Below are 22,534 nucleotides of genomic sequence, written 5' to 3'. Positions count from 1 at the left end.
TGGTGCTACGGCGACAAACCCGACAAACCGTGAGGGCTGATGCGCCGAGCGAGGCGCAGGCCGGCGGAGGGGGCCCCTCGTGAGCCCTCAGCCAAGCGAAAGCAGCACTGGAGAGAACCAACAGTCCCCCAGCAAAAAAAACAACCGCGTCCCCTCATTTTGTCACACCGGCCTGCTGGGGCCTGTGGAAAACGCGACTGCCAGCAAGTTGGTGACAAAAGGAGAGCATAAGCCCCCGCTAAAAATCGCACTTTAATGAGACGCGCAGGATGGTGGCATGAAACCAAAGGTTCTCCCCATTGTGCTAGAAGTAAAGCTAGTTTTGGGGATGCTGGCTTATGCGGTTGTAAAGAGGGTTTCTTTATCTCCACTATTTGCTGAAGGAGGCTGAGTTATTAGTACAGCAAGAAGGCGAATACCTGCGAAGCAAATACCTCAAGGCATGCAGGGCAATACCACTCTCAAAGGCTGCATGTTTCTGTTCCTCCAGGGAAGTTAAAGAGCGCCTGAACGGTGCTAGATCAGTGCCCGCCTTGCGCTGTGTTTACCATACATGGCCAAAACCAAAATCGAGTCAAGCTTCCTTGTACGCTTTGACCAACATCTGCGAATTCATTTGCATGTGGTTAGGTGCTTAAGGGGCCTAATTTTTCAGGGGAGCGACACGCCCGTAACACCCCTTACAGTCCTTCAGAGTTTGGAGAAATGTGTGTGGTGATGAGCTGAGAACCCTCCTCTTCCGCCATGAAACCACAACAGGACTGTGAACTACCCCCTCTTCAGTGATAGCTGGGTGTTAAAACATGCAGAAAGCCTCCCTGATACATTTGTCAGGGCTTTGCAGGTGATTACAGCTGAGGGAAACATCAGATGCCAAAGTAGCTACAAATTAAACAAGCAAATGTTAGCCAAAATGTGTTAAACTTTGACACTAGTGTAACTAGTGATTCAATAAGCAGGAAAGTCTCTCTTAGGTACTGAGCGACACCTTGATAAAAAAATTACACACCCAAAGATTAGGAGTTGCAAGCCCGCATCCCTGCCACACACTGCCTGCGGCACCAATTACCATGAAATTAATACCTTCCTTCTGAAAGCCAGCCCAGCACACTTACTCTCCACCCTCCTCCCTCAAACAATCTCTTTAAAGCAAAAAAAAAGAAGAAAACAAAAGCAGTTTGGCAGCCTTGGAGCAGACCTGCAGGTAATGTGTAGTTTAGTGGGTTTAGACTGTGATTCATATTTTCCACGTAAGTACGTGACTTGCTGAAGGTCACACAATGAGTCAGTGATAGAGTTGAGTGTCTTGACTGACAGTCCCACGGCCATTAATTTATTAGGAGTCTCGAACCTGTGCATGTAGCTTAAAACTTTATAAAAACCTATTAATAAAAGCATATAAAAATTATACTTAAAAATATACATATGTATAACTCCTTCTAGCTCAAAACAGTGGGCAGGCTTGAAATTATATTTTAACCATGTACCAGGCAATGCTTTACCCTGGATTGAAAAATAAGTGAAGGCAGCAGTATCCAGCACTACCCAACAGCTTGGAAGAGAAATGAAGGAAGATTTTTTGGCATCCACCTAAGAAGAGAATGATGCACAGAAGACACACAGTGAATTTTGCCCTGAGAAATCTGATTGAAAATTAATCCTCTCAATAACCGCCACCCAGACGGTTGGTTGGTGGTGCACATTGTCACGACAGGGATGGATATTCCCACAGCACAGCTTGCTTGGCACGGCGTTGGAAGAGTCACTAAGGACAGACTCAGAAGGAAACAATACCTGTTGAATTTTCGCTAGCGCTTCCTTAAACGTTGGGATGGAAATGATCCAAAGATCACTCAGATCCTGACCTGGATTAATGAGCCATTTAGATCACAGCAGCTCACCATACAAGGTGATGGAGAAATGGCATGAATTTCAGGCTGAAGTCTTCAACAACAGAAGGAATGGCTCAGGCTTTACACATGCTCTTTGGTTCCTCTGTAAACAGTAATCTTCATCACTTCAGCTGAATAAAATCATTCTGATAAACAGTACTTAGATTATAGCCAGAGTGATGTAAGCTTAACAACTTGTCAAAATATGTCACAAATTCTAATTTTTGTAAAGGAAAATATCCTATTACCAAATGCTTGCAGCTGCAAGGAGCCACACAGCAAAGTTTGTCCTTCTATTTTATCAGTATCAACACGCCTGATTATTAAATTTTGCAGAAAAGAATCAGAATTTATGCAAGAATATATTTCACTAGTTTTAGCCAGCCCACATAATTTATCCTCCGCTATATCGATGCACGATTGCCACAGACTATCTCACAGCCTTTATACGGAAACAGCACCGTGTCTACAGACTCCACCTCTGAAACTTATGTCAGCAGCTAAATTTAGCTCGCCTGCAAGTATGCATTGATTCCATCACTGCAGTAAATCACGCTGGTTTGTTCCTGTGATCATCATGACATGTCGCATAAGTAATATGTTCGGTATGCCCCACAGCCTTCCTTGCCAGTGCAGTGTTATTAGTTAGAAAAGGTAAAGAAAAACACAAACACCTGAGGCACCTCTTTCTAGGAGAAATTTTGATGGCTTCTTTGGCCTTCAGCTGATATTGTGCAACGTGGCTGGGAGTCTCTCAGCAATCTTAGATGGACAGCAAGCCCAGTCATTCAGAACCCGTAAAGCCATTTGAGGGATGAATTTGTCTCTAACATTTCAATTTGCTTAAATCCTCATTGGTAAATATATTCTGAATTAAAGAAAACGGCTTACGGAGGGTTTAGAGAGATCAGCAATTTAAAGTCCTGTTATTTTGCAGCTTAATTTATAAGTCACATAAAATATGCTGGACACAACAGTTTATGTTCTGGCCCTTGAGTTTGCAGATATCCAAGTTATACAGCCTTTAAAGGACATCTATGTCCACTATTAATCTATTTATTTCTTGAAGCTTTTTGATTTACTATTATGCTTAAATAACTTTACAGGAAGTACTAGGTTCTCCCACTTGAAAACTGCAGAATTTTATATTTCTTCTTCTATGGTTCTCGTGATTTAGGTATGCAAGGCCAGATTCAGCTACTCCCACTGAAATCAATGGTGTGATCTTATGTTTCACTTCGCATTACTGGAATATAGGGCTTTTTTTATGCATGGAATTCTGAACTGATGGCATTTTAAAAATAAAAAAAAATCAAGCCATTTTCTGTGCATGGAATAGCATTAGATTTACTCTTTCTGTCTCATTTTCTCAAAGTCCGTTTGGCATGTAGCAAGTGGCAAGGGTAGCTTTATTAAACTGCTTACAAACCTGGTTTTTAAGGGACATTTCAATGATCATCAAATGTTGAACAGCTGCCAAGACAAAATTGTACTAACAGCCACCACGGAACAGCTCTTGATTATGGCTAATCAATTCTGTCTCTTGGACAGGATTATGTGTTCTGGCCAGGGAAGCGTTGCCCTGTGCTGATCTGTTCCCCAAATCCAGCAAAGTGTTTGTCTGGGGAGAGAGAGAGAAAGCAAAATCCATTTGCTTTGGCCTTATTCAATCCTTGGCCAGAAAGGGGAGCTGTAGAATTATGGAATGAAGATAAGGAGAGCAATATGTTCCATCAGATTTTTAAAATAACAGTCAGGAAGGGAGAGGTATACGAGAGCATATCAAAGCATGCGGAGAGGGAAGAAAGAGGAATATGTGAATTAAAGCAGAGGGTTAGGAGTCAGCACCCTTTAGGTTTAACCCCAGTCCTGCCCCATTTTTCTGCAGGACGTCAAACAAGTCCCTGCCCTGCTTCCAGACCCAATAAATTGGAGTCAGATCGCAAGCCCCCTCCCCAAAGGGTAATGGAAATGTACTGCCGCGAGCGAGCACTTGCAATGACATCGTTTGTCTGCTGCTCGGAACGGGTGGAAGATGCTGGAGATTGATAAGTAATAAGTGAACATTAGGTCAGGATGGGTATTAATAATTTATGCCATTGTTATTAATGATTTACAATACATTTCATAAAGCACATTTATTACTATATATACACGCTCTCATGCATGTTATATGCAGTAATACAGATGTCGTACACATCCCTGCCAACTTGTCTATAGGAAAGGCATGGAAATAGGTGCTGCCCACAGTTTTTACAGTGAAAGGAAATATCTAAATTAATTTCAAGCTAATCTACTTCTTTACGTATTTTTCTTCTCCATCATTGTACAGGATCATGAAGTTTTTTTTTTTTTTTTTTGCAATAAAGGAGGGGTGGTCCCAATACCTAATTAAAATGTTGGGACACCATATAAAAATGAAGCAATTAGTTGCAACAGATGGGATTTCCTTTGTTGCTATCTCCACTACACCAGATGATTAACTAGGAAGAGAGAGACAAGAAAGCAGAACACCAAAAAAAAAAAAAAGAAAAAAAAATTAAAAAAGCAAGCTATATTGTATTTACAACATGAATATCCTGGGACTGGCACTTTCTATCATTCTGAATGGCAGAAAGAAATTAGCCAGGCACCATATAATGAGCAGGGGCTTTGAGCAGTGGGCAGGAACATGAGTCTGTGATTTCTGTAGCACTCCGTGTTACATTTATCACAATTCCTAGTCTTGGCCTCATTAGTCAGCCAGTTTTGAACCCGTTTGTCACCTTGTTCTGTTTCTCTCCCTGCTGTCTAGGATCAAGTTGGACCAAAGGTGCTGGAAAAATCAGAAGTATGAGAAAGGAATCATATAAAGGTAAATATATGCAAGATGCTCGTGTTCAGTTAGGCAGTGTGAGAACTGGGAGGATATATGTTTAGAAACAGATTCTTATAAAAACCCAACAGACTATGTGACGGAAATAGCGAAATGAGAAGCTATTCCTGCTCTTCTTTATTGCAACATTTTCACAGTTCAGCACTGAAATAGATTGTCTTGACCCTCCCTCCCTATTTCTTCTGAAGAACAAGTAGGTAAACATCTGTCAGGAGTGATTTCGCTGTAGCCAGTATTGCCTTAGGGATGGAGCACGATTTCTTGCAGTCCCTTCTTGCCCTCTTCCTCTGTAATATCACCTACTGCATCCACCCGCTCCTTCTATTCTTCCCCGCAAAGGAGGCATGCCTCACTGCTGATGGAAACATCCCTCCGTCTGCTCTGGCTGATGAACACACACCGTATCACCTGTACCATTTAATCAGACAAATCTCCCGCTCGAGGAGTGGGGAGACTGCGTAGATCCAGACACCCTGATAACACCAGTACTAGCACTGCTTCATGTACAGAGCCTGAGTCTGTCAGACAGCAGAGAGTTTGCAGTGACAGATATTTCACAACCCTCTTCCTTTACATTGGGAGAATGATAAAGCATCTTCAGATGCTTCCTGAGAGGATAGGATTGATTTTTCATAGCTGTAGGCTTTTTGTTATCATTCACACACACACAAACTGTGGCAATGTTCATATTCTGACTTGGTTTCGTGACTTCTGTGAATGAGAGTGACAGCACAATGCACCAAGCCTGGTGGGATAATCACACCTATTTTTTAAGTAAACACGCTATTCAATTCAAAGCTAGCATAGATTTCCTGTGCCTGAACACATTTATTTTCCCTTATAAGGAAATCCACAATCACAGATTGTCAATAAACAGAAGATGCAAGTTAACCAGCATGGGTCTGATATGTCCTTGCAGGGTCCAAACTTTCAAACACTCATTTCTAATTTCTCCCTCTTTCTGCATAACTGCTGCTTTACTAGTAAAATTTCAACAACATTCATTTATCCATAGTTTTTCAGTTTCCAAGTTGATGCCATTCTTCTGAAAGGTTTATTCAGCTAAGTCACAGTGTGGGAGAAAAAGAACCTAAGGAAAACGATGCCTTGTTTCTGTGCCATAAGTAAAATAAAGTGATATTGGCTAACTCAGTGTCCAGAAAGGCAGAGGCAAATAATTGCACGTGACAGTGGGAGAAGGTATCATATGGCACCTCTGCATTGTAATTATTCATGAATAGCAGTATAAGAGTACTGCATATTGTACTTATATACAGTTTAAAAAGCAAATCCCTTCCTCATGAAACAGTTTCACTGCAAGAAGTACTTTTACCAAGTGGATAGTAGACGTGAATCAACACCTGATTTTCATCCTGCCTCGTTACAGCCGCCGGTCGCTAAACGTGCCCTGAGCGCATCCCATCTGTCCCTCGGCTCTGACACGGCAGCTCTTTTCGGAGAAGCCCCACGCCCGCCGCGCTCCCACCTCCCCTCACTGCCAGCCCCCGGGCTGCAGCGTGCTGCAGATCCACGCTGGCACCGCCAGGCAGGGCCGGGGGCTGCCAGCCCACCCGTGCCAGCGCCGGCACACCTCACCTTTCCTGGCAGCGCTGGGCGGCGGCGTCGCTGCCTTCCCCTCCGCCGGCTTGGGCTTTTCGAAGGTTTTCTTTGCGTCGGCAACTTTAAGCACTTTCTCATCCTCTTGACTATTCCTCCCCTTCCGCTCCGGCTCCTCCGAGCCCCCTCCTCCTGCAGTCCTGCCTCCCGTTAGCTGCTCCACGCCCGCAGCTGCCCACTGCTCCTTGGCAGGCTGCGCTGCATCGCTGCGGGGCTCCAGCAGCGCCTCTGTCATTGCCACAGTCTTGCTCATACTCAAAGCCAGGCTCTCTTTGCTGTGGGACCTGACAGGAGGAGCCGGTGGGGTTTTTTTCTGGCTGTATGAATCGAGTATCCCTGCATCTGCTTCACCTCCAAGCTGTTCCCTGCTCTCAAGGAGCTGGCTGCTGCTCTGTCTCGAAAGCTTTTCGCTACCTCTAGCCACCGAAGCATAATTTGCAACCGCAGAGACCATTCTCTCGAGGCTCTTCGCTACCTGCTTGTCTGGCTCGGGCTTCCTGGCCGGATCCTCCTCTCCGGTTTGGCCATTCTGGCAAAGGTCCGGAGCGCCGTCGGGCTGGGGGGTGAAGCTTGCCGCCTGCCTGAAGCTTTCAGCTGCTTTGCTGCTTTCTCTGGGGACGTAGGAAACAGATGTTGTAGCCTCCTGTTTGCTTTGCAAAATGTAATCCATGAGCATGGCGTTTCGCTCGAAGCTATCTGACCTGATGGGGACACTCGGCTTGTTTCTCTCCAAGGGAGAGTTCAGGGTCAGTTTATTCACTTGCCTGCTCTCTGCACTGCTTTCAGAGTCCGAACGGCTTATCTGCCTCCTCAGGACTCCTTGGAAAGCGTTGAGCCTGTTTAGGCTCGGACTTGCCGCCTTCCCATCCCCTGGGTAGCCCTCCTGAATCACAGGTACCTTGTGCTCTGTCGCTTCCCATTCCTCCTCAGGTTCTGCTTCTGCCTCTTCAATCAGGCGTCTGTACTCACTCTCCTCCAGCCTGTACACCACCGGCTTCACCGTCCTGCCCGTGCCCGCTCGCCTGTGCCCAACCTCCATTTCGTACACCTTCGGAGGGGCTTCTCCCTCCTCCCCTCTCCCACACCCTTTCGACACGGGGTGGTCTTCCAAGCACGAGTCCCCTGCCAGCCCCCCCGGCCCTCTCTGCCCACTGCTGCTCATCTCTGACTTCTTGCCAGGGGCTTGCGTGTCGCTCCCAGGGTCGGGAAGATCCCCTCTCTCCAGCCTGTGCCCCAGACCCTCCTGGCTGAGTTGCAGCTGAGTATAATCCTCACACGTCCCTGCAGAGGCTCCCCGGGAAGTCGTGCAGTCTCTCCCCCTCACCTTACTTCTGTCATTTCGTACATATCCGTAGTACTGCCAGGTGGAGGCTTCCATGGCTGGCAGCTCAGTCACCGTAATTCCTGGTCCAAACGCTTTGAAACTGGCCAGCCAAGATTTCTTCCCACCTTGGGATTCGGCAGACTTTCAGCACCGCCTTCTCCCTCCTCTGCTACTGGGAGAGACGGAGGCAGCTTGGAAGCCTCCGTGCCTGGGTCATGTGAATCGGCGTTTTTAGCCTCATGGCCAGCAGAGATGAAAATGCACGTTGGTATGATGGAGCCCATCCTCTGCGGCAGGGCAGGAGGCTCTCTCCTAACACAACAGCTGTCAGAGTTGATGCTACGCTGGTCCCTACCCAAATATATCCCACCTGAATAACTGTAAAACCACCCCCCAGCTTCTAATTTGCTGGTCCATAGCACTTCACCAGCAGGACTTGCTGCCCATCCGCATCTTTCTTCAGGGACTCTCTTTTCCCCAACCTGCTGCAGCAATAACTCCCTATGGTCCCGTGCAGCAATCCTCCCTGGCTTCCCTCTGGTCTCGCTGCTTCCAGAGTGATTTACTGCCAGGTCACCTGCTGCGGCTCATCCAGGCAGGATCACCCCCGTCAGCTCCTCCGTGGGTTTCACGGAGAGCTTGGAAACCCGCATCCGTGCCCCTGGCACTCTTCCCTGCCTCCCTGCCCGGCGCCCGGCGGACACGGAGCGTCCCCCCCAGTGCTCCTTCCTTGGAAGCGGCGCGCAGCCTTGGTCTGCGTCCCAGTATTTCGGGGAGAGATACCGCCTGCACAGAGCACGCAGGGCAGAGACGGGCCGGCTGGAATTATCTGCGGGAATACGTTACTGCGAAGGGAACTGCTGTGACATAACGAAGACTGCGCGAGATAAACAGAGAAGCCTGACAGCAGCCTCAGAAACAAGTTTCCCTTAGGAGACTCCAAAACGCAGCTTAGCAAAAATCTCTACTAACGCCCTGGGCATTTCTCTAGACAACCCTCTGAGCAGAAAGTTCCTCCCTTTGGATAATCCTTCTGCCAAACGGGCTCCTGTGAACAATCCGGAAGGAGGGGGAGCAAGAGAGCTGGAGGGTTTTAATCCGTTTATACACAGCTGGGATGCCTGGCATTGCAGCGAGCCGCAGCGGCCGCCGCGGCTCCCACCCCGGCAGCTCTTCCCCAGCGCTTTGCCTTTTATGGTGCACGAGGTGCCGGCTGCCCGAGCCCGATCCGGGATGCAGGAAAACACCTAGCTGGTCCCTACAGCAATGCAAGCGGTGGCACAGCCTGCGCAGGCACCTCCGGGGCTGAACTGCCTGAAGAGTTTGCAAACAGCCCCCAGCAACCTGCCCCCCAGCCCCAGGCTAAAGGCATCCAGTGGGGCTGGTAAAAGCTTGCTGGGACCTCACCCAGAGCCCCCAGGGACCCCGGCAGCCCTCTGAGCACAGCCAACGCGCTCACACGTGGCTGAGGCCTGGACCACAGTCTCTCCTGATGCCACCACCTCGTCCCCTGCTCCACAAGCCGGCTCAGGAGCGAGAGACGACGGTTATCCCAGCCCTTATCAGCCTGGGAGCCAGCCAGGGCTCTCACAGGGCTATTTTTTTATCAACGCACATTGCAGGGCTGCTCTGCAGCGAGACAAACCACCATTTGTTACCGCTGGAAGTTTTAAATCCTGGCTGAGGCTGCCCAAAACAAACACAACTGCTTCCCAGCAGGACCGGGGCTGGCGGCCGGGCTCCCGAGCCGAGCCAGGAGCAGGCGATGCTCCCTGCTGACCCCGGCGGCGGGGGGAACCTCACAGCACTGATCCCTCCTGGTAGCAAAATACTGCAGCAAGGTCTGCTGACAGTTGCGCGAACGACAAATTTTTAAAGCCAAGTCACCTCTCTGTGGGATAAACTCGCCAGACACAGGCACCCTTGATGTTGGCATGATGACTTGATCAATAATTCGGGGACCTTCCCCTTGAGCCAGCGCTCTTGGTCCCCCCATGTCAAGGCCAAACACATTCTAGGTTTCTTGCAAACTGTCATGATTTAGGGATATCATCCTGATTTTTTTGGCTTGCCCTGTGTGGGGATCGTAGAGCCCAGGGTTGGTGTGGAAGCTGCACAGCTGGGTCATTGGGCCTGGGTTTGCCCTGCCCTGCAGCGTTTTGCACTGCTTCCCTGCGAGCTGCTTATTAAACACTCAGGAAAAGTCTGACATGGGAGCACCGCGGTTTCTGCTCCTGAACTGTCTGCATAAAAGGAAATGGCAGCTGCAGTAACGTTGCCACTGCTGCCCCATCCTTCAAACCAGCGAGGAAGAGACTTTTAGGGAATATGCAATGCCCGGGGCGAGGGCCAAGGCTGGAGCAAACCCGACGGGCTCTTCAGCTGCTCCCCCAGCCGAGCAGCAGAGCTGCTGCTACATGAGACAAGATGCACGTGTGTGTGTGTGTGTGTGTGTGTGTGCGCACAGGGGACCTGCCACGGCAGCACGCTGGGCAGCGAGGGAACCCCACCAGCACCCCCCGCCCCTCCATCCACTGTAGAAACCAGCTCGTTCCCCATTGGTGCTGACTCTCAGCTTCTGCTTAGAAAAATATTTACATTTCTACCTCTTTAGAGGACAGTGTGGCTGTCCAGCCACGACCCAGTGTAAATAGACACTGAGGCATCACCCTGGGGCTGCAGGCAGCTGGAGACTTGCTGCTGAGGCAGCAGCTTCTCCCCTTTGCTGCACTGGGCTGCTGGTGTCCCAGTGTGGCCACGGCCCTTCGCGTCCTTCCTGCTGCTTCTCTGCCCTCATCACTTTGTTCACTAAACCCAGCCTCGCTCACCGGCCAAATCTCTTTTCCCCCAAAAACAGCATTACAATATCTGCTCAGTGCCCCTACGGTCACCCAACCCCACGCTGAAACTGGGAAGCGCTGCTAGGGAAGCACCTTCCTCCCACCAAGGGCAAAGAAGGGAGTCAGAGGGTCCTCGAGCCCTCCCACCGCTCCAGGTCCCAACCAGGGGGGCACCCAGCGCCCAGCTGCCCCCTCCACGATCTGTCCCCGGAGGCTTCATGCTCAGGCATCTCCTTTCGCCAGCGAGGCTATAAATAAACTCTCCGACGGTCGCCGGAGAGAGAATTTGTGTTGCTCCAGATGTTGCCTGGCTTTGCCATAGCAACATCACAACAGGATGTAACATTCGGCCATAACAAGAACCGCTCCGTAAAGAACCCACTTGCAATCATAACAAGAATAAAAAAAAAAAAAAAAAAAAAAAGACACCCAGACTCACCAGCAGGCACAGGGCACCCTCCGGCCATTTCACAGCCCCGTCTTGTGGCGCCTCTCTAAAGCGTAACCTCCGACATGCAACTCTTGAGACACAAGCCTGCAGACAGCTACGCTGGGGAGATCTCCATCTTTGGGAAGCCGAGATGAGCAGGGAGCGTCGTCTTGTGAATCAGCCAAGGGAAGTGTGAATTAAATGAGCTAACAGCAAACATCTGACCCCAAAATGGCATTGGCCAAGGGACAGACTCCGTCCCAAGGACCTCAGAAGCTCTTGTCTCCCCAAACTGGGGCTCTGCAGCTTCCAGCTCTGCTGTGGCTCAGCACTGGAGAGTTAACCCCGGGGTGTAAAAGCTGTACACACACACACACACACACACACACACACACACTCACTCCCTCCCACTGTTTTCCTTCGCGTGTCATCACGTAAGCGTGTCTGGGCAACTCTCGGAAGGCCTTGACAGAAAGCCAAGCGCTCCATGCCGGGCGACTCAGCCTGGGGTCTCTGTCCTCCAGTTCCCGGTTCCAGCTCCTGAAACCTCAGTCCCCGCAAGCGGGTACCTGCCCGCGCAGCAGCAGCCCAGCTCAGCGCCCGGGGGCAGAGCCACATCACCACCGGAGATGCTCTCAGGTGTGAGGAGAAGACCCAAAAGCCCTCACAAACCCACCCCAGGGCAGCCCAGCGCTCCGTCCTCCATCATCTGCAGATTATTTTCTCAGCTGGTGAACCGCTGCCCGGGCGTGAGTGCCTGCAAAGCCGTGAGCGCAGCCCGGTGATACGAAGAGGCATCAGCCATCCCATACGGCTCCAGGGTGACGCCGGGCTGCGAGGTGAAAGGAAAATGCCCCCTCAGCCCCCAATGCTGCACCCTTATCACCCCAGAATCAAACCCGGTCTCTGCTAAGGCTGCGGTAGGACTTAAATCACTTAATTCACCCCAAAGAGTTTGTGGCCGGAGCTCCTGGCGCGTGAGGAGTTGGCAAATTCGCGGCAAGTGCCAGTTCCTGCCCAGGTCTGGCTGGTTGGACCCAGCCAGAGGGTCCCAGCTCCTCGGGGCAGCAGTAAATCACGCTCTGGGGTGTTTAACTGATGGGTGACAGCCAGCTGCCAACTCCAAGCCAAATCAACCCCCTCAAAAAACTCCTAAAAAGCAAATATTTCTGGTGGGGGTTAACGACTCTTTGAGGCAATTAGCAAGTGTGCCAAAGCTGGAGAGCATCCCCAGCCTGCGCTTTGCTGCCCTGCCAAGGTAAACACTGACATGTTCCTCCCTGAAGCAGCTTTGAGAGCGAGAACAATCCCAGGCAGTAACAAGACTCCTCGCAGGCACACGAGACAGATGCTCGCTGTTTGCCTTTAAAGGCAAAATTTGGTGAATGTCTGGGAAGGGCTGGTCCCACCTCGGGCGGCTGGTGGGGCGGCAGCAGGATCGGCTCAAGGCGGAGGAGCCACATCCCAGGATTTCGCTCCTCGGCTTTCAGACTGGGGATCTGCTCGTTGGAGGAGACCGGAGCACGGGGCTGTGGGAATTTAAAAGCCCACGTCGCTTGCGGGAGCACCAAGCCCCTCTCCAAATAAGTCCTTTTCCGTGCACCGTGCCGGGAGGGCTGAGCACGGCGCAGGCGTCGCCTTTGCATGCGCGACGGCTCCGCTGCCAACATCCGCTTGGTGCCGGGGAACGTGCGCTGAAACGGGAGCAGCTTCTCCTTAGGCCCAGCCTGGGCTCTCTGGAAAGAGGCTAGGCAGAAGATTACATCTTTTGGTTTTACTCCTGCCTCCAGCACTGAAGCATATTTCTATTTCATTCCCTTTTCTCCTTAAAAAAAAAAAAAAACAAACTGTACAAGTGAGCCCATGCTGCAGCTCGGGTGTTTTTGCAGTGCTCACCATCCCAGCAGAGCAGCTGAGATACCCTCAGTGCTGCGAGGACACAACCGAGAAGGACAAAGGCAGCTCCTGATCTGGCCTTCAGGGGTGGCAGAAAACAGCCAGGACAGACACGAGGAGATAACGTGGGGCTGCTGCTCCCATGATACGCACCCGTCGGCTCTTTTTCTTTCTGCCCCCTTCGGGCCTGTTCCCCACGGCCGGGCTGATCCTTCCCCCACCTCCAAAAACGCTGCGAAGCTCGTTTGTAAAAGGAAAACAAAAAAGTTTATTTTTCCTCACAAGAAGCACATAAAATATACAGTACGTTTTTACAAACAAAAGTAAAAAAAAAAAAAAAAAGTGCATTATGCATCCCCTACCGCGAACGTACAGTACAAAAAATACTGCATATTTAAATATAAAACCAGAATTAAGAAATACCATGAAATAAAAGGAACATTGTTACCAGAGTACAGCAATGCACTGGAACAGCTCCACGTTACTCACCCACCCCTCCTCTCCAGGCCTGCGGTCACGGTCTAACCAGGCTGGTCTCCACCTCCCGGGCTGGGTTCCCAGCAGAGGGTGGGTGACACCTGCAAGGGGTGATGGGGCACGACGGCGCCAAAGCCCGGCACGGCAAGGCCAGCCAGGAGATGGGCTACTGCTGCCGCCCAGACCGACAAAGCCTGGATTGGAAATAAGGTGCCAAGTTTTGGGCGTTTCGGGTTTTCTGGCAGAACGGGACTGGGGTTGGATTCACGCTCGGCGCTCTGCGGAGGTGGGATGTTTCCCCTGACCCCCCCCCCCCCGTCTGCGTTCCGGCGGCGATGCATAGATAAAGGGGGGCACTGGGAGCGGCAGCCGGCACGGCACAGCCCTTCAGTTTTGCCACGTACACAGCAGAAGGGAAGTGGTTAGCAGCGCGGAGCTCAGCCGGGAGGGTGATGTGCAGAAGTAGTAACGGTCTCACTGCCACCGGAAACACCAAAAGCACCAAAAAAAAAAAAAATATATATATATGAACAGCAAACAGCAGAGTTTAACAGCTCAGCATAAATACACAGTATTTGTAAACTATTATTAAGGCACTCAATTGTAAAAGAACAATTACAATACACAGGAGAGGACACATCTACCTTCTCATGCAACAAATCTAATGAAGTCTGCAAGCATCAGAGGTTTGGCTACAAAAACCTTCGAAATGGCACACGAGTGCTTCTAGCGCACGTTGGCTTCGAGACCGACTCCTGCTAAACCGTGCCTCTATCCCGACAGCGTCGCGACGACGCAGCCCCGAGCCCGACGAGCCAAGTGGTGGGGTTGGTCCGGCGCAAGCCGAGCCCACGCGCCAGGCCGGGGGAAGGCGGTTCAGCACCGAGCTACGCCCCAGGACAGCAGCTTCGTACGCGGCAGAACTTGGCAGGCACAAAACCAGGCAGGAAATCTGTTATGGTCGCTTGCATCAGTTAACGGAATTTTTCTGCATTTATTCAAACCCGACCCTCGCTTCTTCCCTTGGCTGGGAAGTGGCGGCAGCGCTGCGGAAGGTGCTGGTGTAGCGTATAGTGGAGAAAAATAAGGGTGCGAGCGGCTCTTGCAAGCTGAGGCCAACGATCAGCCCGTGCGGGGATGAAACGCGAGCGCGGTGCGGGCAGAGCGGCACGGGCACCACGCAGCCCCGGGGCCTCCTGCGTGCCCCCGCCGCAAACAAGGACAGTAAGAACGACACAAATAGAGGCAATTTATTTATTGCAGTAGGTGTGGACGCGCACCCGGGGGACGCCGATAGCAGGTACAGGGTGTTTCACTCCTGCTCTGAGCACGACCCGGCGTTTTCTCAACCCTGAAAAACAAAAGCTTGTGCGTTTTTTTCCAGGGTTCCCTCATGCAGCTGCTTTTGCTTCAAATCAGCTTTCACAGGTAAAATGGGAAGCGTGCCTTAAGCTAAAAATGTACATCAAATTTAAGACTCTAAGGAGGGACATTTATTTACTGATTGCCAGTCCCTACAATTCCTCACACTTAATGTAAAAATGTGAGGTCTTATGCTTAAGGAAAAAAAGGTTCGCTTTGGGCAGTGAGGACAGGGAAACACATGGCTCCCTTTCTCAGGACAGCGGATTTTTGATAGATACAGACTCAGAATGACTGCTCTCTCCCCCACCTCAAAGAGGATTTTTAAGAATGGCTTTCGATGGGAGATTTTAAAACACGGGAGAGCTCGCACTCACAGCCTCGTTGTTAATTGAGCAAATCCAACTGTTGGCCTTCGCTGACCCCTGCGATCTGTTCTGAGCCCCCAGCCTGCTTCAGAGTATCACCCCGAAGGCACAAGCAGCCAGCACGGCTTCAGCCGGGACCCGGCGAGCACCACGGCTTGCAGCACATCCCCTACACGCCTCTCAAGCTCTTCCCTCTTGACTTGGCCAGTCTCGACCTGGCTGGCTGCCCAAAATATTCGAAGGAAACGTGCGTTTCGTACAGCATCAGTGAACTGCTGCATTTCAAGCATCTCCCGCAGCAGGACAGACCGGTCCCCCACAGGCCAGGCCTCTGGCACGGGAGGGGACGCGCTGCCTCGGCTACGGCTGCAGGGCACAGGCAGCCCCCGGCTTCCTCCCTGCTGGTCCTGCCAGCCTTCCTCCAAAAGATCTCACCCGCACCTTCGGGATCCCTCTCTCTTTGGAGCAAGCCCGGATTTCTGTTTGACTGCTCGCCCCGAAGGACGCGCCCCGCCGAGAGCGGGATTTACGCCTCTGTCAGCCCGGGCAGGAGGCTGGTGCAGCTCTGCGGGAGCGGGGACACGTACACCCGCCCTGGGGCCAGCCGCCCTCCTGCCACCCAGCACAAACAACCCCCTGGACTTCATCAACAGCTTCCCAGGCTGCTGGCACACCCGGGGCGTAGGAACTGTTCTACCAAACCAACAGCAATAATCAGAAAAGACACACGTTCACCTATTGCCTACGGGGACTTTCAAAGGCGTGGGACACCGGGAGAGCCGTCCCTCCCGGGCCATGTCGCTGGCACGGCGCGTCACCAACCGCCCGACGAAGAAGGGTCCCTCACACAGGATCCACGACACTGACACAGCATCACACAAAGCTTCGCTAGGGTCCACGGTCACTTACTGGCCAGGCTCGTCATTAGTACTGGGACATTACAAAGCACGACGACAGCAAAAACACCCAAAGAACACGAACCGTCTCCAGGGGAGCGGAAACCAGGGACAGCGACACAGTCCGGGTGTCACTCCGGCACCAACAGGAGACTGTGACGAGTCACCCGGTCACCCGGCGCGGACGGACAAACGGCGGCCGGTCACAGGGTCAACACGAACACGGCTCGATACTCCTCCACTTCACAGCTAGGTCACTCGGCGGCCGTAAAGCCTCCGCCTCCACACTCCTCCAGGCCTTCACAGTGAACATTAAGGGAATACCTTCAAACAGCGGTAGGTGTTGTGGGAAAAGCCTTTTTTTTTTTTTTTTTAAAAAAAAAAAACAAAACCACAATCAACAAACCAAGGCTAAAAGTCAGCAAGAACAGAGGTAGTGTTCATGTCACCATTTTAAGGATTTTTCCACAAGTGCCCTGTTTTAACTAGAGACTTGTGTTTGTTCTGTAAAAAAAAAAAAAAAAAAAAAAAAAAAAGTCATGACTAAGTATTTCATCGAGTCTTTGAAACAGTATTTCAGCATTTTATATATATAGATAGATAGATAAATAGATACAAATATCTATCTATATATACACACACACAAAACCACATTCTTATACTTGGCAAACAGTACTAGAATAGCATCCTGCAGGACAACAGGCAATTCACACACAAAGTCCTCTTCTAAGCCATGCAATACATTTTATTTTCCCTTGTGCCCTTCATCATGACCCACTATGGTTTTTGTCTCCTCACTTAGAGTACAAGGAGGGGAAGAAGAGGTGGCATCAGATGAACTACTGCAAGTCAGATGATAAAACTGCATCGGTGCAATGAATAAATGTCATAAAAAAAAAAAAAAAAAAAAAACAAAAAGAAAAATCCACCCCCCTACTCCCCCCCACAGGAAGCATCAACTTTTGCCCATCCAAAGCGTGTTCTTCAAGTTTCCGACCGCTGGCTTCGCTGCCAGCTTGGAGGTGACATCTGCACTCCTCAGCACGGATCGTGGCTCACAGAGCACGGAAGACTCGCTCGAAACAGCCTCTTTTGAGTCCGTTACGGTTGACACATCCATGTCACTCGATAAGTCCTCAGAGGACAAGTTAAGACATCCCAGCTTGGCGAGGGAGTTGGACCTTTTCAGAGGAGAAGACACAGTCAAGCCAGCCAGCCGCAGCCTGGTCTCGATCTCCTGAGTTCGCTGCTTCACCAGGCCGGGCTTGCCCCGCACGCTGTGGATACTGTCGCTGCTGGAGCTCCGCGTCAGGTTAGAGCTCCGGGAGGAGGAGGGGGTGTAACAGATGGTCTTCAGGAAGTCCTTGGTGAAACTGCTCGTGTGCTCCAACCGGCACACGACAGGCACGGAGGTTTTCGGAGAGATCCCCTCCAAGACGCGTTTCATCTCGAACTTCTCCACATCGCTTCCTGCCTCTTCGCGTATCAGCGCTGCTGGTCCCAGAAGAGGTAGGAGGCCGGGATGCGAAACCAAATCCTCGCTTTCCTCCACGATGCTGGAGTCAACTCTGCTCAGGGGACTCTCTCTGAGCAGCGAGGAGGCGTCCGAGGGCAGGCTTTTCAGCCGCTCCAGCTCTTTGGTATGCTTCCTAACCAAGCCTGCCTTCTGCAGCTGAATAAGAGACTCCTGATGCTGCATCAAGTAACTGTTTGCACTTGGTTTTTCCAAGTCTTTGCTGAACAAGTACTTCAGATCCTTGCTAGGTTTGCTGTCTTTTCTGGCTAGACACTCCTCTTTCACCACTTCGGCATTAAGAAGGCTCTTGTCACAGTGTGAATTTCTCCTGGGCAGCAGAGTTTTGACCGGGGTTTTTGGTGCATCTTTCCCTTTCCCCAAAATGCTGAAGTGTTGATCGAGCGATTTGTAAGTACCAGCCTCTAACATACCAGTTCCCGCTGGCAGAGGAAGAGGAGCCTCATTACTTTTAGTTCTGATTGCTTCCTCTGAGTGTGCCTTGCTGGGCAGGTGCTCCGCCAAGTTGGAATTGACGTGGGAGAGGAGGGCTGGTTGTGTGCAGATGGTGGTGCTGCGACGCGCAGTGCTGGCGTTCAGCTTTTCACACTGCTCCCCAAAGGAGTCGGGAGACAAACTGGCCGAGGAATACATGCAGTCAGTGCAAGACTGATAGGAAGGCTTGACCTTACTGAGGATCCCAAATACGGCATCATGCTGAAAAAAAAGAAACAAACAAACAAACAAACAAAAAAAGAAAACAGGTACAGATAAATGTGCACAGAACAGAACGTCAGCAATCAGCAGAGCGAGAGGCACAGACCACATGATATATTTACAGCCAAGCAGATTTGAAACGAAGCCCATCTCTTCTCCTAAGGCCCTGCAGCAGGAACAAAAGCCACGTACTTTCTCAGCAGACAGTATCTTCAACAGAAGAATACCTACCGTTTCAAGCGATGGTCATGCAAGCAAGTTGCCCAAAGCAGTTTACAGGGCACTCTCGCATGTGTGCGCTCTCTCTCTGGCATCTAAATCCATAGCTTGGGCAAGCAAAGCCATGTTCAGAAGCACTTCGAAAAGGAAGAAGCTCATCATGGAATGAAAGGCTTTATCCAAGTCAAATGAAACTGTGCTATGAAGATGAGAAGAGCAGTTTCACTTGCAGTAGTCAGCCATGCTAATCACCTACATTTCAACTCCATACGCACCTCAAAATCCTCTGGGCAACTCCTTTTGCTGTTGTTGTTATTCAAGTTCTCTCTATTAAGCCTGCTCTCCTCCTTGTGCATGGACAAACGCCGCTTCCACTTCTCCATCGGATTTTCCTCCCTGACACCGTCCTCCCCTGGGTCCCCGGGGCCCAGCACTATCCTTCCCTTACGGGAGCTTAAGTCCAGTTTCTTCTTCACCTCCTTCTCGGTGAAACTGCTCAGCTCTGCCAGCGGCTCTGCTGTCTCCAGGGCTTTTGCCGTCTCCAGCAGCCTTCCCTCGGACGGTGCAGATGGAGGTTGTCCCACCAGCGAGGCAGCGCGCTCCGCAAGCGCGTCCCGCTCCAGCTCCTCCACGTGGAAGAAGCCCTCCCTGTCCCCGGGAATCTTGTTCTCCAGCAGCGTGTCCGAGAGGCGACGGAAGCAGTAATTAAACCCCACAGCCACGTCCCTGCCGGCGCGGTTGTCCAGGTACGCCGACTGCGAAGGCGTGTCCAGGTCAGCCAGGCGGTTTTCTAGGTCGATGTCTAAACTCTCCAGTAAGAAGTCGCCCGACCCCGTGGTGCCGTCTGTGTTCTGGGGCAGGTTGCTCTCTGCCTGCTGCTTCCACAGCTTATTGTGGCGCTGCTTGCTGCGGGGGGGGGAAAGGACAAAGACACAAGTGACTCCCGTGGAAGCGCAGGCTGCCCAGTTTCGGGAACGTCTGTCCCTTTCCACGACCCGGAGCCGAGGGGCTGACCGCTGGGTCCAGCCCGGCAGCCCCACTGGGACAAAACCAGCTGTGACATCAGGATTTTGTCCCTCCCGTCTGCCTGTTCCAGAGTCTCTTTGGCCCAGCAGACTCACAGCAGCGCCCTGCACCGCCCCCATGATGGGAGCAGCCCTCGGGGGGAGCTCCACAGGGCTGAGGGGCACCGAGCCCTCTGTCAGAGCAGAACACACCCAACCAACGTCTCTGCACATCTCATGGCACAGTTCCTGCTGAGCCAGAGTGAAAAATTCTCCTCCTCTTCCCCCAGTAGAGCAGAGGCCAAGCAGAGCACGCAGAAACCCTTATGAGATACGACAGTGCTTGCAATGACAAAGACTTGTGATTGGCACAGTCATCCAGAACTGCAAATGATTTGCTTCCATCGCTGTCTGAGCTCAGTTCTGCCTCATAAAACAAGAACAATGTTTTGCTGAACAGTACTGGCTGCTGAGAAATACAAAAACGCTTCCCAAATGCAGAGAAACCCTCACTGAATTAAAGGAGAGCCGATCTCCCTAGAAGACAGCTAATTTCCATCCAGGGAGGCGTGGCATAGAAAAGGTTTAGGAAAACACAATTAGCACAGGCATCTGCCCTTCTAAAGACGACCCTTCAGACTAGAGCACCACACACACCCTGCCAGTGTCCTTGAGCAGGACACACGTGTGCGAGACATCTACAGAAAAACCTATTGCCCGAACAGAACTCCATGGAGCTCAATTAATATTTTGGGATATAAAAACATGAGAGGCTGCCTACCATCAGCTCCTTTACTTCCTGCAAGTCACCTTTCCATTCATCCTCTCGCCTTACCTTGCGTCCAAAATGCCTTCGTATTCCAAAAGCTGTCTCATGAAGCCTGCATTTGGTCTTGCAATGCTGCGTTTTTGCTTCACGTAATTATAGGCCTTTTCCAGTGACCAGCCAAATTCCTTCATTGCATAAGCTATAACAGTAGATGCTGACCGGCTCACGCCCATTTTGCAGTGCACCAGGCACTTGGAGTGATTCTTCCTGCAGAAGGGCAAACAGGAAAATCCGTCTCATCTTTCTGGTTACGGCATCTGTTGTTACCATTTTACACGGTGGAGCGACAGTACTTTGTCCTCCTGACTCCAGCTCAGAAGGTGAGAAATATTTTGGATTCAGTGAGCCATGACAAGAATCTCTCTCCAGAAAAGCTGGGGGTTAGAGAAGGGCAAGCCTCAATCGTGCTGCCATTCCAGAGACCAGCAGGAAGCCTCCTGCCTGCCCGAGTCTCTGGGTAGAGGGATAAGCAGGAACAACCCACGTGTAAACGCCCAGCGGAGTTTGACGGGCTCCGTCACATTCGCCTGTCTGCAGAGGCAGCTGGGGCTAGTCCAACACGGGCATGTGTTGGAGCATTTTCAGAACTTCTTGAGAAAAGGAAATGTCCTTGTTTCCTTTTGGAAGCAAAACAAAATAATAATAATAAAAAAATATCATAGGCTAGAAGAGGTCAATGCCAGTAAATGAGACAAGGTACGGGGAAGTTCCAGGGGCATGGAAAACCCCTGGGAAAAGCAATAATGCAAAAGCCCTGCTGCCTCCTTCAGTGGTGGTGCAGCTCCAGGAGGGCCCCGCTCCACGCTGGATGAAACCCAGGTCAGACCCCGGGGCTTGGACGTGCTCCCTCACTAAGTCGCGTCTCCCAGCCCACTTACTTGGCCTTATTTATAAAGTGGTACGCCTCATTCCAGTGAGCCAGGAGGTCAGTGGTCTCCTCGTCATACACTCGGATGTTGTGATATGCAAACAAACCGGGGAAAAAATTATCAATTTCCCTGGTCACATTCAAAATGTAGTCAATGCTGTGGAGAAAAAAGAAGAAAAATAAAATTGAATTGCCACGGTCGTGAAAGGCAACTGACACACCTTGTGAAGTCCATGAAATCTGGCGCAAAACAAACTGTAAGATTTTATCTACAGCCCTAATCCCGAAGCCCTGGGACACCCGGTGACACAGGTCACGCATGTCACGTGCAGGGCCCGTCCATTCACCCATCTCTCATCACCGGCATATCCCGTTCCAAGCGTCAAAAGACCTTGGGCCCAGGAGGGAGAAGTTTATTTTATCTCATCTGCTGAGGTTTTGTGACCTACTCAAACTCCTCGCTGTGTGCCACGCACAGCTGCTGGGATGCTGAAAGAAGAAAAGTGCATCGCCTGCAAGTGATTTGTTGGGGAAAGAGCTGGGAACACACCCCAGGAATCACAATTTTAACTGCAGGCTTCAGCTGCAAAACCATCCTTTTCTCTTCTTTCTGACCAAAAATATGAAATGAGAGTCACACGGTATCTCTTGATTCCTGCCAAGTATTACAGCAGGGATTACAATGTACCCAGGGAGAACAAATGCCCATACTGATTTATTACCTCGTATCATTCAGATAAATCAAGGACACAGGATATTTGTTTCAGAATTTGTCCAGCTTTGACTTTTAGACACTGCATGTCAAGATGCCTTCCCCGTAGATCAGAAGTATTAACGTGCTGGTTGATTTACTTGTTCAAAGATGTTCAGACATCTGTTCCCAACGACTCCAAATTAAACATTTTTAGTCATGCTGTTGAGCAATATTTTTCAGTTTCTCACATCAGGGTTGGTGTATGCCTTGGGCAAGCAGCAAATATTTACATGCAAAATTCTCACTCGTCCAAAAAGCGCGAAAGCAAATCAAGCCAAGAAGTGGTGCGGTGATGAGAGCGTGGTGAAAGACAGCCCTGCAACTGCCTGTCTGGGCAGGTGAGGTGGAGATTGCTCATCCACAGGAAGTTCTGCTCCATTGAGATAGAGTTTTTTTCCTAAGCTTAGCACTGTAATAGTTGCTCTTCTGCAGCCTGCAGGAATTCACACCTGCCACGATACGTATGGCCATTTCACACTCGGCTGCTACACACTGGGGCGGGTTCTGGAGATCCTGATGTACTTCACACAAATGAGAAGTTTTGTTATTTTCACTCTACTTATTATTGTTAGAAATAAGGTAGGAAAGATTCCTCCGCTAAGGTCCTGGCAGTAAGTTACCCACATCCCTGAGAATGGGTCCAAACTCATCCC

At 50.7% G+C, this 22,534-nt stretch overlaps 2 protein-coding genes across 9 annotated transcripts in view; both read right to left on the bottom strand.

Annotated features, from left to right (window-relative positions):
* The window catches only part of CORO1C (coronin 1C), a 54,887-nt gene extending 48,468 nt beyond the window's left edge, over window positions 1-6,419 (bottom strand). Inside the window, exon 1 of the mRNA XM_032984833.2 lies at window positions 6,364-6,419. The gene's annotated coding sequence lies outside the window, so the exon portion shown is untranslated. The remainder of the gene's footprint in view (window positions 1-6,363) is intronic.
* Window positions 6,420-13,189: 6,770 nt separating this feature from the next.
* The window catches only part of SSH1 (slingshot protein phosphatase 1), a 41,608-nt gene continuing 32,263 nt past the window's right edge, over window positions 13,190-22,534 (bottom strand). For 6 of the 8 annotated variants that reach the window (XM_032984839.2, XM_032984840.2, XM_042805201.1 and 3 more), the window contains 4 exons: window positions 21,138-21,284; window positions 20,266-20,466; window positions 18,702-19,332; window positions 13,190-18,207 (listed from right to left, as the gene is read on the bottom strand). In XM_032984839.2, coding sequence (XP_032840730.2) covers window positions 16,933-18,207; window positions 18,702-19,332; window positions 20,266-20,466; window positions 21,138-21,284 — 2,254 coding nt within the window. In that variant the 3' untranslated portion in view covers window positions 13,190-16,932. Of the gene's footprint in view, window positions 18,208-18,442; window positions 18,626-18,701; window positions 19,333-20,265; window positions 20,467-21,137; window positions 21,285-22,534 lie in introns of those variants that run through there. The other 2 variants (XM_032984843.2, XM_032984842.2) reach the window with 2 other exon arrangements.

This window comes from Tyto alba, unplaced genomic scaffold, assembly GCF_018691265.1.
Source record: "Tyto alba isolate M040663 unplaced genomic scaffold, T.alba_DEE_v4.0 Super-Scaffold_44, whole genome shotgun sequence".
In the NCBI taxonomy this organism is placed as follows: Eukaryota; Metazoa; Chordata; class Aves; order Strigiformes; family Tytonidae; genus Tyto; species Tyto alba.
This window is presented reverse-complemented; position numbering and strand designations above follow the sequence as displayed.